The 19,943-nt window shown below is 44.5% G+C and overlaps 1 protein-coding gene across 1 annotated transcript in view; it reads left to right on the top strand.

The window, feature by feature from the left end:
• PAPPA (pappalysin 1) overlaps window positions 1–19,943 on the top strand; it is a 255,383-nt gene that overhangs the window by 133,958 nt on the left and 101,482 nt on the right. The window contains exon 10 of the mRNA XM_082621426.1: window positions 11,457–11,650. Within this exon, the coding sequence (XP_082477552.1) occupies window positions 11,457–11,650 (194 nt within the window). The remainder of the gene's footprint in view (window positions 1–11,456; window positions 11,651–19,943) is intronic.

The following is a 19,943-nucleotide window of genomic DNA, read 5'->3' as shown; positions in this document are numbered from 1 at the left end:
TTTTTTTTGCGGTATGCGGACCTCTCACTGTCGTGGCCTCTCCCGTTGCGGAGCACAGGCTCCGGACACGCAGGCTCAGCGGCCATGGCTCACGGGCCCAGCCGCTCCGCGGCATGTGGGATCTTCCCGGACCGGGGCACGAACCCGTGTCCCCTGCATCGGCAGGCAGACTCTCAACCACTGCGCCACCAGGGAAGCCCTGTAGCTATCATTTTAATTAGAGAAGTAGAGAAGTACAGTAGAAGTAATCTTCTGTTGGAAGAAAAAGAGAGGGTTAAGTAGCCCTCCTGAGTGGATTGCTAGAGGAATTTTCCAGAGTAGTGTCTGGTTAAATATGGATAAAGGATGAATGGAGACTAGTCATAGGAAAAGCAGGGTTGTGAATCTGGGGGGAGCTTCTGCACAGGTGGGGAGGTGAGAGGGAACATGGTCCGTTCAGCCTGCCTGGAGCTGAAATTAGATTACATTAGAAAGAGGGCTGCAGAAGCAGGCAAGGGCCAGATTATCAGAAAATGCTGAATGAATAACTCAGTACCTTCTGAGGTAGCCCATTTCATTTTCAGGCCAACTGTAGTTTGTTAGAAGAGTTTTTCGCTGTGTCCCCTCTGAGCCTTCTCTCCCTCAGGTTAAGCAACTCCATACCTCTATGAGCATTGCTTAGTGATGGCGCCTACCTTGGGCCCCATCCTCTGACCATATCCTAGTTCATCGGTGGCCCAGAACTGATCTGTCCAGCCATCTCTAGGATCAGAGGGGGCTTCTCTGACCTCTGACCTAGGATCGACTGTCTTTTCAGTAACGTAATCTGCAATCTCACATTCTTGTTTGGGCCAACACCTTCTCCAGTTGGTAAAAACTGATCTTAGAGAGACTGCTACTCTTTTTTTTTTTTTGCGGTACGCGGGCCTCTCACTGTTGTGGCCTCTCCCGCTGCGGAGCACAGGCTCCGGACACGCAGGCTCAGTGGCCATGGCTCACGGGCTCAGCCGCTCTGCGGCATGTGGGATCCTCACGGACCCGGGCACGAACCCGCGTCCCCTGCATCGGCAGGTGGACTCCCAACCACTGCGCCACCAGGGAAGCCCGAGACTGCTACTCTCTGGGACTATTGCAGAGCTCGGGCACTAGGTGCGCGGGCTTCAGTAGTTGTGGCACGTGGGCTCAGTAGCTGGGGCTCGCGGTCTCTAGAGCGCAGGCTCAGTAGTTGTGGCGCACAGGTTTAGTTGCTCCGAGGTATGTGGGATCTTCCCGGATCAGGGCTCGAACCCGTGTCCCCTGCGTTGACAGGCGGATTCTTAGCCACTGCGCCATCAGGGAAGCCCGCAAATACATTTTAGAATGAATCAATTGAAGGGAATCATAAAACAGTTTGATTTAACTTTCTTTTTTACTCAAGGGGAAACTGTAGCCCAGAGAGGGAAATGACTTGGTCAAAGCTATGGGTATATTAGTGGACATTTATTTTAGACTCCAGTTCCCTTGACCAGGCTGCTGACCTTGAGGAAGTGTCCCATTCTTTCTCCCTCCCTTCCTTCCTTCCTTCCTTCTTTCCTTCTTCCCTTTCTCTCTCTGTCTCTCTGTTTGGTGTGGACTGATGAGATCACATTAAAACCACTGATACTCCATTTGTAGTTTGCTATCTTTTATCACCTTTTTTTTTAAACCATTTTTTGCCGACTTTCTGCATATGAATGTTTCAGATTATTCTTCTGCATTCATTATTAGCTTATATCATGCAAAACAAATCTCATTTTGTTACTTCCTGCTCATACTTTTAAAGGCCTTTGGGTCCTAGGTATCACCCTTCCTCCTGTCCATGCTTAGAATGCCTATTTCATGGCCACTGTGTCATTCACTGCCGTACTGAATTTTATCCCTCTTTCATATTATGAGATCGCGCTGGCAACCAAAATAGACCCAGCTGAAAATCATTCAGGACTTTGAACATTCTGCACATTGGATGTATTTTCATTTATTAGGATCACTATCTTTGCTTACAATCTTTTTAGGCCATTCAAAAAACTATACTAAATTCAAGGTGATGTAAATGTATCTTCAAGTTTCAATTCATAAGGCCATCAAATCTCTTTATTAAATTTCAGTCTAGTGTGCACCGCCTTTTCTCTCCAGATATTCCATTTCTTTGCAGATTCAGTCAAGAAAGAAAATAAAACAATATGTAGGACAGATGGTGAGATGTCTTATGGGAAAAAAATAACATGGGATGCTTTATATAGAATTGGATTTTCCTCCTCAGTATGTGCTAGGATTTATAATATGATATCATTATAATTAATATTTTTGTTAAAATCTTTCTACAGTGCAATCTACTGAAACAGATTCAAATCAGGTTTGAGATTTCTTCAATACAATCAATAACAGAGATTCTGAAACTCGAAAGAACTTTGTTCATTCATCATTTACTGAGTACCTGCTATGAGACTGGCATTGTCTTAAGAATTAGGGGTGCAAATAGAAGTGTGATTGGGGCCAGCCCAGAAATATCTTACATTCCAAGAGCTATACACAATCACTCATTCACTCATTCATTTGTTCATTCTTTTTTTTTTTTTGGCCACACTGTCCTGCATGAGGGATCTTAGTTCCCTGTCCAGGGATAGAACCCACACCCCCTGTAGTGGAAGTGCAGAGTCTTAACCACTGGCCCGCCAGGGAAGTCCCTCATTCGTTTATTCTTAAATATCAATTACATAATATGAGGAGGCAGTTATCTTGATCCTAAAGAAAGGAGTACATTTTGAGATAAACTTCCATGAAACATATGTCATCTAGAAGGAGGAGAACAATAATAAATACAATTTATTTTTAGATAGTGAATAATACTGTGAAGAAATAAAATAAGATTGTGTGCTACTTTCTAATGGGGATGGAAGAATAAGATGTGAGCTTACTGTAAGTGGGCAGAGTTGTTATTTGAGGAAGTAATGTTTGAACTAAACCCTAAGTGCAGAAAAGAAGAGATTGTGAAAAAAGCCAGGGGAGAAAAAGTATTTCAGGTAAAGTAAATATCAAGTTCGAGTTTTCTGGAACAATAACAAGTTTGGCTTATTTAAGGAATAGATCCTTGTTTGAATGGTTGGGTGGACGGATGAGTAAATGAATGGAAGGCAGTGAGTAAGAAGGATAATAGTAGGAGATGGTCAGATAAAGTGGGGACTTGGCTGTGATACAGTCTTTGGATTTTGTTCCATGCGAGGAGTTTTAGGTTGGAGAGTGGCCTGATGTAGTTTATGTTGTTAAAAGAGCGCTCTAGCTGTGCTCTGGAGGAGGGAGGGTTGGGAGCAGACACAGAAGAGAGACTGGTGAAATAAGCATTGCCATAGTGATGGTGGCTTGGATTAGGGTGGTAGTGATGGAGCAAAAGTGGATCTTTTGGGAATATCCTGAGATAAAAGAGTCTACAGGATGGGCTCATGGACTTTATGTGGTATTGGAGGACGAACTGGAAAAAATAGAGATGACTCAGAAGGTTTCAGTCTGGCCATTGTCAGGCAATGTTATCATTTACTAAGATGGGGAAGAAAGGACTGTGGGAAGAAACCATTACTTTTATTTTAGACATGTTGATTTTTTTTTCTTTTTGAAAGAGGTTTCATGTAAGTTTATGACTGGGTGATAGAATTCTTTTTTAAATTTAATTTTATTTATTATTATTTTTTTTACATCTTTATTGGAGTATAATTGCTTTACAATGGTGTGTTAGTTTCTGCTCTATAACAAAGTGAATCAGCCATACATACACATATGTTCCCATATCTCTTCCCTCTTGCGTCTCCCTCCCTCCCACCCTCCCTATCCCACCCCTCTAGGTGGTCACAAAGCACCGAGCTGATCTCCCTGTGCTATGTGGCTGCTTCCCACTAGCTATCTATTTTACGTTTTAGACATGTTGATTTTGTGATGACTTTAAATAGATATTTAAGTAGAGATGGCATTGCAGGCAGCTGGGACTCAGAGAAGAGGTCATACCTAAAGAGATGTTTGAGTCATGGGCACATCCATACTCTAACATTTTTATTTAAACATTGGGACTGGATGAGAGACTGTAGATAGATAAGAAAAAGAGGGCCCAAGACCTCACCCTGAAAGCTGGCAGCATTTAGCAGAGGGAAGCAGAAGACAGCAAATGAGTCTGTGTGGGAAGAGCTGAGAGCCAGAAGGGACTAGGATGGCGTGGTGGTGTGGAATCCAGGAGGGGAGTACTTCAGGAGGAAAGGAATGGGCGATTTCCTCACATGTTTCAGGACTGTTGGACGTCATAGTTAGTTTTAGCAATGCTGAGGTCAATGGTGACCTTGCCAAGATTGATTTCTGTGGGGTGGTGAGTTCAGAAGCTAGATGGGAGTGAACTGAAGAGTGAATTGTCGGAGAGAAAGTGGGAAATGCAAATTTAGATAACCCTCAGTAAATTTCACTATGAATCATGGAAAGGGAAATGTGAAGTAGAAGACAGAATGGTAAGGATATGTGAACTGAAGGGAGGCTTTAAGTTTTTTAATTTTTAAAATATACATTGCTCACTTTGTTAATTAACAATTTTTACATAGGCCATATCCTGCTTTGCTGGTTTGGAAAAAGAGAATCGTGACTCAGGGAATAAAGGGAAATGGTCTGTGCTAGACAAGTAGTGATGCAAAAGAGTGACAGGTCAGGCTTCACGGGGCTGAAGATGCTAGAGTTAAATCTTGATGGAAGACGCAAAGGTGAGGACTACTAGCCTTTCAGGCTAAGGAAATAAGAGGGGAGTGGAGAGCTCTGAGGCGTGAGTTCTGGGAAGGAACTCTAGGCTTTTAGAGTGGAGGTGTGGTTGGAAATGAGAATAGACAGGGAAGTTGGAGCTGGATTACAGAAGGACTTGAGTGCTAGATGGGGAAGCTCCGATTTTGCAGGAGTCAATTAAGAATTTCAGACATGGTCAGATTTAGGTTAATCACTCATAGGCTGCTTTATGAGAAGGTGTTGAAGTGGGGAAGACCCAAAGCCAATTATGAGAGGGTTGTAGGGGGCAAGTGGACAGAGGAGGGGCTGTCCTGAGGATGCTCTCTGTGAGCGTGGAGTTGGAGCGATTATTTGAGACTACGTCCAGATTCACTCTTCTTTTCCTAGTGCTTTGGGTTTGCTAGGTGGCGCCTGGTTGTCACACTGAAGCACAGGAAGGAATTTCTGGCCCACTTTGGTATGTGGCCAGCCCTTGACGGAACCAGAAGCCCACTTAAACTCCTCAGATTCAGCAGACCTAATCGACATCTGAAGCTTGTTAGCGGATTCATGGTTCTTTAGAAGTCCTTCACCACCCTGTCTTTTGTACTCTGGACAGGCTGATCCGGTGGCGGAGGTTAAGAACAAACCTTGGTTTGAATAGAACTAAGTGAGGTCAGCGATGTGGGTTTGCCTTGAAGCCTTTAAAAGATAGGCAATGTAAAATCCAGATATTCTGTTCCAGAGGAAACATTTACCAGTACAGCCGCCACCCTGCCTCAAGCTTCCCCTTTATAAACCTTCAGGGCTTAAGCACTCCACCCAGTTTCCCCTGTTCCAAGAAGCTATTATTTGGACCCAAAGATTGTGCATTTTTTTGGTCTCTTTTTGTTGCTGTTTGGATGAATTGTTACACGACATGAAGTTTGTTGTGGTTGGACCCATCCTCAACAAACAACTGAACTTAAAAAATACTATTTTTTCTGGTGTTTAAAAAATAGAAAAAAATAGTAATCATTGGACGAAAAGAGAATATCCTAATGCCAGTCCTGTTCTCTCAGCTGGAAATAGAAACAGATGCTAACTTCTCAAAAGCTGACCCATCTTCATAAACAAGAAGTTTAGAAAGATAGGTAAATCTACCCATCCTTTGGAAGGCAGGCCACTAAAACAAGCGTGTGTTCAAGTTCTGTGTGTCTTCCTTGAGTTCTAAACGAAATCCATCTCCTGTTACTTATAACTCTCATCTCTCCACCTGCAGGTAGTCTTATTTTTTTCTCAGTGGGCTCTTGACTTAGTAGCCCCATTAGCTTCTCAGACTTGTTATACTTAGCCCATACCAGGGGCTGTTGTGAAAAGTGAAATCAGAGATTCCCAAAAGTAGTACTGAAACTTGGTTAAAGATAACAAACTATTTTGTTCCAGAATTATATACTGGAAACCCGATCTGGTAAGGTGGCACGGTGCAGTAGAAAAGGCATTGTATTATGGGCTTAAGAACCAATGTTCTGGCAACTTTTCTTCTAAAGCCTTCAGAAAATTACTTCAACTTTGTGAACCTCAGTTTCCCCATACATAACGTGAAATAATCGCGTTCAGCTCCAAAATCATCATCATCATCATGATCATCGTCATCATAGACCATTTATTGATCACCTGTTATATTATTAAATGCTTTACCTGCATTTACCGTTAGTCTATAAGTTCTGTGGGATCCTCAGGATTCCAGTGGTATCACAAATTACCAAAGTTTCTAATCAAGGTAAGTTAATCAGCGTCCCCCAGTTGGGTTGAAATAGTTCCACTGTAAGTAATTATTTTCTTTTTCCTCAGGTTGTTGCTCCCCCACCGCCCCCCCCCCCTTTTTTTTTGGTTTACTTGGTTCCTTGTATTTATATTGAATATAGCCCATGCACTCTCTTCAATCATTTCTATTCTTGAAGATTCCTTAGGATCTAGGGCTGGGTAAACAAAAGTAGACATTTCTAATTAAGAAGACTTCTCCTCCAACCCCTACCTCACCCCAGTATCATCATGGTTAAGAATAAGCCCTGTTCCTTTAAGACTTGTATCACTTTCCATCTGTAAGTCTATTATGCTGTTTGAACATACCCAGCACTTTGTCGAGGCAGTCTAAAAGGTAATCTTGTTTTCATTTTACAGATGGGGAAACTGAGGCACAGGGAGATGACATAACATACCCATGCTTATCCAGTAATCAGGGACAGATAAGGAGCTTGAATCCAAGGCTTCTAACTTCAAGGATGAGAACTCTTAACAATAGCTCAAATGCCAGCCTTTGCTTATACTTAAAAGCAAACTTGTTTCGTCTCCCTGAGACTTGGCTTTCCAAGCTTTCAAACAGGGGTGACAATCCCTGCTTATCTCAGATAGTGTCCTTCAGACATGCTTCAGGAGTGCAGAGGCATGGCAGTTCATCCTGATGCTCCAGACAGATGGAAATTGAAAATTAAGTCATTGAGAATCGGCATCAGCTGTGTCTGCCCAGTTACAGAGTGTCCATCTGCCTTGGGCTCTTGGAGCTGAGCTCACCTCTGGCAACTGAAAGCTCAACCAGGGAAGACAGACCTGGCAGTGTCTCCCCACCTACATCAAGTCTCCTAGCTGGTTAGAGCAGATTTCTAAGTGTCTCACTACGTGAAAGAGAGCGAATCTGAAATGAGGAGTACCCTCGTATCAGGGGAAGGTGGGGTAAGATGGAGAAATTGGACTGCCCAGTGGAATTCCACTGTAAGCTGGTCACCACTGGTGTCCCAATTCCTTTCCCTTCGCCCCGAGACCCAGTCTAAAGAAACATTTCAAAGTGTACAGAGCCTAAACTATATTTGGACGAGAGTATGTGCATCGAGGGTGCTGAGTTTTCCTCATTCATTCATTCAACAAGTATTTGTTTTCACAATACCCCTCCCTGTGGGATGTATTATTACCAGTGCCACCTAGCTACTACCTGAGAAGGCAGGGGGCAGGATGCTCAGTGGACCTTGGTATTGACTTCAAACTCTTTTCCCTGAAACCTGCTCAGCTCCCAGCATAAAGCATTCAAGAAGCACCAAATAAAATGGTGTAATGAAAACAGGAAGGCTGGTTTTGTTTTATTGTTTTGTTGTTGCTGCCTTTGTTTTTCCTGGCCACACATTTGTATTCCATTCCTCACCCTCCTTTCTTCAGTCCTGGGGGCATGGGTGTAGAGTGGGAGAGAGAATTCCCCAGATGAAGACTGGCAGATGCAGCTCAAGGGCGCCTGGGACTCTAGTAGCAAGAGAAACTGAATAGCAGAGTGCAGGGATGTTATTCAAAAAAAGGGACTCACAGTAGCTTTGTCAGCAGAATCTTGGGGGAGAAAACAGTTCTCTCTCTCTCTCTCCCCCTCCCCCCTCCCTTCCTCCCTCCCTCTCCCCTTTCCCCCAATTTCCTATCCCTCTTTTAACCCTCCCTCTGCCTATCTATCTATATATCAACTACATACTACATATAACTGCCTATCTAAGTACATATTTACCTACCTATGTCTACCTCTGTCTCTCCTCCAGAACCTCCAGGGTCCACTGGCTCTAAGCAGACAGATAGATTGAGGTCTTCAACGTAATCAGGAAGAAATTAGCCTTCACAAGAACTCAACTCTAGCCCCAGATCCTGCCACTCTGAAGTCTCTTTGATGAGGAAATGAATCAACTTATCTTAGAGAGCAGATCATGGGTGATCTTATGATCATCTTACCCTATTTGTCTTCATATTCGAGGAAAAGAAAGGTGGTACCAGGAGTCCGGCAACCCCGTGACCTTATCCTCAAGAGGGTGTGCCTTCATCATTCTGTAGATATGGTGTGCAGGGGGAAGACCTCTCTGCTAGATATCAAAAGTCCAGGATCCTACTTCTAGCCCTATCACCAACTCTCTCTGTTGTCTGGAAGCAGATGCCTTACCTCCTATGGCTCTTAGTTTTCCATTCAATAAAATAGGTGAAGGGGCTGGGATTGTACACATCATCTCATAAAACCACTGCAACAATGCTGGATAAATATTATCTCCATTTTTTTTTTAATGAGGGAAATGAAGTTCAGAGAGGTGAGGTTATGTAAGCCCTGTGCTGCTTGTATATGGCAGAATTCGGATTTGAACCTAGTTTTGTCTGATGCCAAAACCTATGCCCTATGCAGTTCCCTGTATTGGGTTTCTAAAGAGTAAAGTCTGGATTGATGGCTCATCCCTCTTGGATTGGGGCTGAGTTTTATTATATGTAAGTTGGCTACATTCACCAAGAGGTTGGAGCTACTGAGAAGTGCTGAGCCTGTATTCTTTCCATGCTTGAACTGCCAGGCATGCTACTGGTCACTGGAGTCCTCAGCTGGCTCAAACTCATCCTTAAATAATTGAATTATAATGGATTGATTTATTCTGGCTCTTTTGATAGTATTTCACTATGTAAACTGTTTGCAGAAATAAACAAGGGATTTTGGAGCTTGGAAGGGGCTCAACATTCTGCTGCCCCTGAATTCAATGATTCCTTTTTTCAGATAGTCAGCATCACAGAAATCCAAGTCTTATTTCTACTTGACCCAGGCTCTTTCTGTTTGGGGGAATGCTGCTTGAAAGGGTTTCAAGTGAGTACTGATTTTATAAGCTGATTCAATTCAGCCACTTAGGAATAAATTGAACCCTTAGGAGAAGAGTATTTTTTTCTCTTGACCATTATTTTTTTTTAAGGGTTTTTTTTTTTTTTTTGATGTGGACCATTTTTAAAGTCTTTATTGAATTTGTTTCAATATTGCTTCTGTTTTAAGTTTTGGTTTTTTGGCCACAAGGCATGTGAGATCTTAGCTCCCCGACCAGGGATTGGACCCACACCCCCTGCATTGGAAGACAAAGTCTTAACCACTGGACCGACAGGGAAGTCCCTTGACCATTATTTTAGAATAAAGCTCATTCCTGTCCGTTTCTAATGAAAGTTGTATGGCTATCTTGAGAGGTTGTCCTGGCTGGGACAGTGATTTCTGTATTACAGACGGGAAGCCAGAAGCTGAGAAGTGACGCTAATTGTGCAAAGTTACGTAGCTAATACAAGGGGCAGAAGCCAAACCCTGGTTAGAAATGGGGCTTCACTCCATTATTGTGTAGTAAGTAGGGGAAGGATGGCCTAGATCAAGCAGTATCCTCAGGGTGACCATATGTTCTGCGGCATTTAGATTTTCTCAGGATATGTGCCTATTGCCTGGACAGTTTTTACTAGCATTCTCTCTCACTCTCAAAGTGCATTATTTGGATGATAAATTATAAGGTCACTCCAAAACACTGGATAGGAACTAGATTTTGAGGAGCTCACTGCCTTTTGAAGGAGCTGCTGTATGTAAACATGATGGCCGCACAGTGTGATAAGTGTAAAGATGGGGATCTTTGTAAACTAGGAACCCACATAGGAGGGGGCACTTAGCTTTTCCTGGAAGAATTGGGGAAGTATCACAGAATACCTGACATTCAAGTTATTAAAAGTTGGGCAGGGTGATCTCTTTTGGACGGCTACCTCCAGATTTCTCCTTGTGTGGTTCTGTATTGCAACACCAAGAAACATGTCCTGTATATGTCCTACTTACTTAGAAGGCATCCAGTTAATTCTGTGCTTCTCTGATCTTTGTTCTCGCAGTTAAGTGAGCATCACTGCAGCCAGCTGCAGCTTTAAATTGTCCCAATCAGAACTCCTTGCTGGGATTTGAATTACATGGGAGCTTAAGAACTCACTTGGCCTTTAACTGAAACACCTAATACATCCTACAAGGCCCTAGAAGCCTAGCACATTAGACAGGAAGGGCTCCTGGAGTCTCAGGAGTTTCGTCCCCTTCAGTGATGTTTGAGCCCAGAGAGGGAAAGAGATTTGTCTAAAGGAACAGAACAATTTAGTTACAGACCTGGGACTGAAGCCAGAGTCTCTCATGTATCAGTGTACTCTTTATGTCCAACTGTAATCCTCTTTAGAGTTAAATAAACCTCAGTTTGAGACTATGAAGTTCTGTGGTGGCAGATAATGTACCCAGAACTTGGACAGTGGAAAGCCTGAGTTTAAAACTAGGATCTGGCATGAACACACTGAATGACCTTGGGCAAATAATTAAAGCTATGTGGGATCTCAGTTTCCTAATCTGGAAGACTAAACTCATAATTTAAATAATACCATCTTTCTCACAAGCTTGCTGTGGGGCTTATTTGGGGTAATGAAGGTGGAAATGTTTGTCAACTTTTGTTTGTGTGTATGTAGTAAAAATCACATAATACAAGGTCTACCTTCTTAACAAATCTTTAAGTGTACATACAGTTTTGTTACCTGTAATCACAATGTTGTACAGCAGATCTCTAAAACCTATTCATCTTGCGTAACTAAAACTTTATACCCACTGAACAGTAACTCTGAAATCTCAACCCCCTCCTGCCAGCCCCTGGCAACCACCATTCTACTCTCTCCTTCTATGAGTTTGTTTTACATACATCATATAAGTGGAATCATACAGTATTTGTCCCTCATGTAATGTCCTCCAGGTTCATTGATGTTGTCACATATGGCAAGATCTCCTTCTTTTTAAAGACTGAATAATATTCAACTGTGACTCTCAGTGATGGGCTTGACCATGCTGATGATTCTTCTGATCTGATTCCGTAGCTGCTGATGATAGATGAGGCCAAAGAACAAACATTGATCTGGTCTCTCCTTTCTATGTCTATCTCCTGTAGATGAACCCAGCCGGTGCTACTTCCATGATGGTGATGGGGTATGTGAGGAGTTTGAACAAAAAACTAGCATCAAAGACTGTGGTGTCTACACGCCCCAGGGGTTCCTGGATCAATGGGCATCCAATGCTTCCGTATCCCATCAAGACCAGCAGTGCCCAGGCTGGGTCATCATCGGCCAACCAGCAGCATCCCAGGTAAGCTCCCAGCCACATGTAACATTTCCTGCAGACATTCTGAATCTCTGCTCTGCCCATCACAAAGGCAGTGTCATTGGACATGGCCACTGGATCATATCTCTAGCCAAATATAATTTTTTTAAATGCATATATAGGGAATTCTCTAGCAGTCCAGTGGTTAGGACTCCACGCTTTCACTGCCAAGGGTACAGGTTCGATCCCTAGTGGAGGAACCGAGATCCTGTAAGCTGCGCAGCGTGGCCAAAAAAAAAAAAAAATGCGTATATAACTTTATCATATTTTTATCAAATATTCCTCCATAGGACTGTACCATTTTATATTCTTATCAGGAATGTATGAAAGTGTTTGTTTCTCTTCACTTTTAACAACAGAGTGTATTGTCAACTTTTGGATTTTTACTGTCTCCATAGGTCAGAAAATGTCATCTCATGTTGGTTTAATTTGCATTTCTTTTACGATAGTGGAATTGAGACTCTTTTTGTATGTATGGTCATGGTCATGTTCCTTCCTTTTTCTATGAGCAGTCTCTTTATCCCATTTTTCTATTGGGACTTTGGTCTTTTTCTTCTTGATAGTTAAAAGTGGTTTATAGACCAGCGAGATGAGCTCTTGTTTGTGATCTATGTTGAAAATATTTTCACCCAGTCTGCAATTTTTCTTTTGACTTTGGTTATAATGCTTTTATCAAAATGTTTTATAAAGTCATTTTTTTAAAAAATGTTATTGATATGTAGTTGATTTACAATGGTGTGTTAATTTCTGCTATACAGCAGAGTGACTCAGTTCTACACATATATATTCTTTTTCATAATATTTTCCATTATGGTTTTTCACGGGCTATTGAATATAGTTCCCTGTGCTATACAGTAGGACCTTGTTGTTTCTCTATTCTATATATACTAGTTTGCATCTGTTAATCCCAAACTCTCAATCTTTTCCTTCCCTACCTTCCTCCCCCTTGGTAACCACAAGTCTGCTCTTTATGTCTGTGATTCTGTTTCTGTTTCATAGAAGTGATATCATATGGTATTTGTCTTTCTCTTTCTGACTTACTTCACTTAGTGTGATAATCCCTAGGTCCATCCATGTTGCTGCTAATGGCCAAATGCAATTCTAAGGTCTCATGAGACCTGTTTGTCAGAGACTGGACATGGAAGGGTTAAGGGCAAGAAACATCAGCATAGTAGGGGTAATGACTGTCCTCCTGTGTCCCTACCTATTGTAAGTTGTATTTGGGGAAAGCTCTCCATTTTGGATATACCACTGGAATTCAATGGGATAAGAACAAATTCTTGGGGAGAGTCTCACTTTTGAGGGGGGCAGAGTGTCAAGTTGTGTGCTCCTTGAGCACTCTCCCGTGAATTAACAGTGCCTCTGCCATGAATTTGCTGTGTGGCTTTGGGCTAGTCTTCCCACCTCTCTGAGCCCCATTTTCCCCATCTTTAAGTTAGAGAGTAGTTGAGCTGGATGACCTCCAAGGACCTTCCCAACTCTAAAAAGCTGTGACTCGTTCCTTAGTCCCCGAATGCACTATTTATGTCCCAAGGTTCTTCCCCAAGGGACTGTCAGGTTAGTTGAGGGAGCAAGAGTGTTGGGGCCACCAGAGCTGATGTGATTCTAGGGATGGCCATACTGTCCCCAGAGCCCCCTTTCCAATTACCCTGCTGAACAAGCACCTGCCTTCTTCCGAGATTCCTGTTTCCCAGAGACACAACTCAGTGCTTCCTACTGCCTGGCCCCATAGCCGTTTCTGAGGCCGGCCTCCCTCCTTGCCTTGCAGATGAGCCATTCCTCCTAGCCATTCCTCTCTAATATTGCTTCCCTGACTCAGGGTCGGTGGGGGAGTTGGGGGAAGGCCTGGTTTCTAGATGAAAGAGAAATGTGACCTTCTGGGGCCCAGTGAAAATCATCGGAAGAGGTACAAAAGGAGTCCAACCTCACTTATAGTGTTTATTTGATCATTTTTTCATTTATCTGACTGTGTTTACCTGCATTAGATTCTTTATTTATTCATTTGCTTCTCACTGCCCCAAGGAGGATAGAAGGAAATGGAAGCGTGGTATCCCCTGACGTTTCCCATGTGTAGTGCCAGCCGGGTGCATGAATGAATGAACGAACAAACGAATGAATGAATAAATGAGTGCTTGTGTAGGCCTCATCCTGCCCCCGTGCCACCTCTGTATTTGCTGTATCCATCTCTGGTTACACCCGTGCTCTGAACTCTAGTTACCTGTTTCTGTGTCTGGCTCCCCCTTTCTACTGCTAGTTTTGTGAAAACAGTTTTGAGGGTTTATTCACTTTGTTCCGCCATCTTCAAGCACAGGTCTAGATAAGACTAGGAGTTCAGGAGATGTGTATTTCATTTACTGTAGATACACACACATGCACACACACAGAGACGCACGCATATTGCTACCTCTCTCACACAGAGTGTCCTGCTTCAGGAACAGCAGGGCTGGCCAGCAATAGAGCCAGGAATTCCAAATTCAACACCTCCATCCAGTTCCTAGAAATGTTTAAAAAACATCATTCAAACCAAGGGTATTATGAACACACTCAGAATCTCACATGAGCAGGTGTTGAGGTAGCAGCTGTGCTTAAAAACCACCCAAAGTTTATTGCTACTAATGTGAGAAAAGAACTTTCCAGTCTTAGCATTTGAAAAGAGACTTTGCGGGGCAATTATTCCAGTCTCCTAAGGAGGGGGCTGTCAGGAATCATGGGTGATTATCTCTTCCTAAACAAAAATCCAATTAAAAAAAAATCATTATAAATACTAGCTCTTCGATCTACAAAGAGGAGATGAGGAAACAAAATCATCCTATTGAATTATTCATTGTAACCAATTTTATTTTAATGAAATCGACTAGGTTCCATTACTCTGGGCTTGGACATAATCTTTGTTACAAGGAGACTTCAGCTGTAACTAAATTTGCCATAATGAGATCAACTCACTGGAGAATACAGGGTCAGGGTAGGGGATGTGTGTGCCGTCTGGGTGCAGGGCTGGGCAGGGCGGCCTAGAGGCCTGCAGAACAAAAGTCCCCCCAGTTCCCTGTCTCAAAGCAAGTGCCTAGAAGTCATTCACACACTGCCCCCGTCATGCACAAGCCAGCATGTGCGCACACACACGCGACCTGCATAACTCTGAGTAAAGGCTCTTCCTGGAGTGTAAACATAGCTCCCTTCTGACAACAGAGAAGAGGAAGGAGTCTAACCGTGGCCTTCATTACCCTGTGCAGTGATTAGAGGAGGCTGGTGGTTAATTTTCACCCTGTCAGGGCCTCCAGTGAAGAGGTTGATGGCTTGAGAGGGGGAGTTGGGGGGTTTTAGACGCACCGTGTGCCCCTAACTTCCCTCAACACAATTATACACTCGTCCTCCTCCTCCCTCCTCTCTTTCTGTTTCTTTTACATACAGACAGACAGGCACGCACACGCGCAAACACATGAACATCCTACAGGAACAGGCCGTGTAGATGCAGGGGCCCCTATCCAGAGAGTGAGTCCCAAAGCACAGGGTGGAGAGTGGGACAGGGAACCAGTGGTTGTCGAGGTCCACCAGCCACTGTACTGGGCCCTCATACACACTTCATAGCCAGCCCCCTCGCCATTCTTTTTTTTGTTGTTTTTTTTTGCGGTACGCGGGCCCCTCACTGCTGTGGCCTCTCCTGTTGCGGAGCACAGGCTCAGCGGCCACGGCTCACGGGCCCAGCCGCTCCGCGGCATGTGGGATCTTCCCGGACCGGGGCACGAACCCATGTCCCCCCACATCGGCAGGCGGACTCTCAACCACTGCGCCACCAGGGAAGGCCCCCCTCGCCATTCTTCAAGGAAAGAATTATTACCTACCTCTGAGAAACTAAGGGGTGGAATGTTTTCTCCAGGGTCACACAGCCCGTAGTGGAAAATCTAGGATTAAAAGGATCTCGTGGAAGGTGACATTGGGAGCTTGGGACTATGCGGTCCTGTCCAAGAGCTGCAAGTAGCTGGATTCCTGCAAAATATCACTGTGAATCAAGCAGAGAGTCGTGGATGGACAGATCTTTGTGTTGGTGGTACTGGGCACACTCCATGAAGTGCTTGAATTCTCCTCCTACAGACTTCCCGGGCACTGCCCACACCTTGAGTTCAGGACGCTCCCTTGTCCTGTCTCAGTGGCCCTGTTCCTGGTACCCTGGTGTTCGCTAGGATGTTCCGTCAGGTTGGGGAGTGATGAAATGACCTCAGTTGTGTCCGTTTCCTTCTTACAAACCAGTTTTGTCCCACTCTCTGTCTTTCCCTGATGCTGCAAAAATGATAAGTGCAGGTGTTTATTGGCGGTCTGTGCCGAGGTCTGGGCTGGAGCCCGTGGAAGAAACCAAAGAAGTAAAAGACCCAACTCTGACCTTGTTAGCATGCAAGACTTAAGTATGAGGATGCTATCGAGAGGAGTAGCCCTGTCAGAATAAGAGGGCAAGTGATCACTGTGACGACTGAAGAGACGCCTCACCCTTTGTGCTAGATGGGTCTAGAAAATGGTTAAAACTTCCATTTTCATTTTTGTGTGAGCCCTCCACTTTTCATAGTTCCCAGTCTCTCTCGTCCATTCTCCTGAAACAAGATTCCCAAATTTGGTTATAGCCAAGCTCCTCCACCCCGAACATTGAGTCTTATATCCAAATGTTATCAGAAGTATCAAAACTTCCCGGCTCTGCACAGTGAGCTGAACATTCTATAATAAGAGACATTCTTTGGATATTCTGGCCCTGTACCTTTCTGGCACAGCTGGAATTCAAGAGGTCCCTAAGACAGAACAAAAATGGAAACGAGTCGAAAGTACTGAGTTATCTCTCTTCTGGGAACCTCAGCCCGATTTGGTTTAAGTGTTTGCAAAGATCTCGTCTTGTTCTCATTTTGTCTCCACGTCTCACCTTTCTCCAGTGCTTTACACCATAGGCTGCCAAAGTGAGTTGTAGATATTCCTTCATGCTGGCCCCACCGCCTGCATTTCCACCCAAGCTCGTTTCCTCCGGTCCAAACAGGCCCCTCCCTCCTCCTGCAATGGCCTACGGGGGCATTGGAAGCATGAAGACTATCAGAAGGCACAGTGCTCTCCCAGGGATTACAGACCTTCAGTCAACCAACCAATGTATTTGGTTGATCCTTTGAGGGTAACATTTAGACTAAGCATTTCCAGGGCTGTAGTTTAAGGGCCAAAGTTAAAACCTTTCTAAGAATGAGAGCTATCCACAGTGAGATGAAGTGCCTTGTGATACAGTAAACTCCCCATCACGAGGCACTCAGGCTGAGCTGGTGATTGCACAGGAGATTCCCGCATTAGGAGGAGGACAAGGCCTGAGCATCTCTCCTTGCTTTGTGATTGATTCTGACTTGGTATCCACCAACCCATGGTGAGGCATAACAGTTCTTTGCCACCTCACTCTGAGTCGCTATTGCCTGTTCCTTGGCATGTCCGTAAGATTGTGTGCCTCTATTGAAATGCAAATCATAATTTGTCTTTAGGGATTAATTCACTTATTCATATGATTAAATGGAAATATATATATGAATCCTCCGCTGAGAAATGTGAGCAGGTAGAGAACATGGGCACTCATGGGGTCAAGTGGAAATCGTGCAGATGTGGCTTTGCCCTCGTAGCTTTTCCTCTTACTTGGGAATCTTGAGCAAATCACTCCTCCAGGGACCTCAGTTTTCTCCTCTAGAAAGGGGGAATGATAGCCTCTCCTTGGTGGGGATTAAGGGAGCAAATGCAGAGAAACCTGTTCTGTTGTTGTTGGTTTTCCACTCACTGGGTAGTGCAAATGTTAATTCCCTCTTCCATTCACGTTAGGCGCGCTGCTGCACACCCTCACCCGAGAGCCACCCACGGTGACCCACACAGCACAGAAGCTCAGTCAACATCTGGTTGAGTGAATAAGCACAGTTGCATTAACAAATGCTTCCTGCGTGCTCAGGACTGTACCAGGCATTTTGAGAAACTCCAAAGAAGGGCTGGTCCTTTTGTAGCCCTCAAAGTGCTCACTATTGCATGGGAGGGGTGTGTCCAACTGCAAATAGCAGCCAAGACCCAAGAGTATGAGATTTAGAGGGAGTTTCCCTGAGGAAGAAACCACACTGCTATCAGCTTACTCAGCCAGCAGGGATGAAAGCCAGCATGCAGGGATGGAAAAGTCCTTTGCCCACTTTCAGAAGGTCCTGGACAAATTATAAAAATAACATTTACCAAGTTCATCCAGGCTCTGCATCACATTCCTTGAATCCTACTTAAACTGTTACAAGAATAGGAATCACTGTTCTCACTTTACAGATTGGGACGGTAAGGCTCAGGGAGTGGAGTGACTGACAAGTTTGGGGGTTCACACTTCTAAGAGGCAGAGGCAGAACCCGGATTCAGGCCACTGTGTTCATCATAGGAGCCCAGGTGCAGGACGAGGCAGCTCACGCCTGCTGCCATGGCTGACACAGGAAAATAAGAGAGGAGAGTTGTCTTTTGCATCTTTTCTTACGTAGCGTGCTTTCAAGGAACACAAGGAAAGTGGGAGCCCCCATCTCCAGGACCCCAAATATTGCCATGCTGTTTCTGCCATGCTTCCTACATCTCTGTCTAAGGGCAGTCGTTCTTTTGGGTTAAGTATTGCCCTCTCCAGAAGGTCATTTAAAAAGCGTACATGAAAATATGGGAGAAACATAGGAAATGTTTTAAGTTGCCAAACCCTGAGTGTTAAAAACAAAAGATTTCTTAGATTTTGGATCCAATCCATGTCTAATTACTTCTGGGCTATGGGAGAGAAAATGAAGAAAAGCACAAATGGGACAATTGTAGATGGAAGAAGAAACTTTGCTCCATTTACAGGTTTGTCACAAACCATGTGCTGTACCCAGGAAACCTTGAGATGTCAGAAAGGGAATCGCAAGATGTGTGCATTCCTTGATGGCTCGCCTGGAGAGCAGGGACCATTTATGTGTGTCTTCTGCATCCTTGTGTCCAGAGGAAGGGAGTAGAAATCCACCGGGTTCTCTGGACATGAGGGTAAGAAGTCTTTCCACAAGCACCCACAACTCAGTGTAGGAAGTGCTGGGACAGGGGAACCGAGGGGAGGGTGGGGAGATATTTCCATTGGGAGTGATTGCTGAGCTGTGACTGGAAGGTTAAGCTGGGGGTAGGAGAGGGGTGTGCAAGGAAGAGCATGTCAGAGAGAGAGACAGAGGCAGACAGAAGGAGACAGACAGACGGATAGACATACAGACATCCAACAAAAGGCCAATAAGAAATTCAGGGGAAGTCAAGAGAGATGGGCTATGAAAATGATGCGGGGATGTCCTTCAGATGCTTGAAATTTAGCCTTTATCCCGAGCTCGAGGGGGAGCTTCTCAGAGGTTCTAAGCAGGGGGCCAACAGATCAGATGTTCATTTGAGGATGAAGACTGACATCTATGAACACCTCCTGGGTGTCAGACCCTGGACGAGTGGGTCGAAGCACAGTTTGAAACTGAGAAGTTTTGCTTCTCGTCTCTCAGGATGAAGAACTGCCTCCAGTGTGGGAGGTGAAGGATCTCCCCTGTGCCGCTCTTTCTTCTACTTCTTTCTTCTCTTGCACCCGCTACCGGTATTGCATTGAAACAGCCCCACGTGGAAAGTTTGCACGGACGAGCAATTCTCCGATGCTCTTCAGATGATTGTATTGGCAAAGGGCAGGGGGCAATCGTGGTCTCAGCACCCAGTGCTGAGGTCACTGCTGAAACGTGCCCGTTCACCGGTGTATGCAGGTCTTCGCACTGGTGAAATGGGACAGCATCTGCCAGTGGAGGGAGAGGAGGGAGGCCAAGGGGGTGTGCCGAAATGTCAGAGAAGATTCCAAGCAGTTTTCCCAAATACCCAAGGGATCTGCTTTCTTCTGGTGGTTTCTGAATAATTTTTCAAGAGCACATGTGTGAGTCATCTAAGGAGACGGAACAGAAAGTCCCATGGTCTGTTACAGTCTGTCCCATTGGTGTGGGGCACCCAGAAATCCCTCCAAGAGAGCAAAAGCCAGCTCCTGCATCAGAAAGGAGCCCCCGGCACTGGTGGCTGTAACTCCCCGAACTTGTCCTGGAAACGTGGGCCTTTAAATCTACTAAACTGTTCAGGACTCCAGCAAAGGACTCTAACAGACTCTCCTCCATCCCCTCTTCTTCTCTGCCTCCTTAACTCCTTCACTCTTTCGATATTTATTCAAACTTACGAAATGTCAGATGCTATGATTGGCCCCCTGAAAACTTGGAGTGATGAGAGTTTTACAGAAAAAAAT

The sequence above is a fragment of the Mesoplodon mirus genome (genome assembly GCF_964341445.2).
Source record: "Mesoplodon mirus genome assembly, chromosome: 1".
NCBI classification, from domain to species: Eukaryota; Metazoa; Chordata; class Mammalia; order Artiodactyla; family Ziphiidae; genus Mesoplodon; species Mesoplodon mirus.
This window is presented reverse-complemented; position numbering and strand designations above follow the sequence as displayed.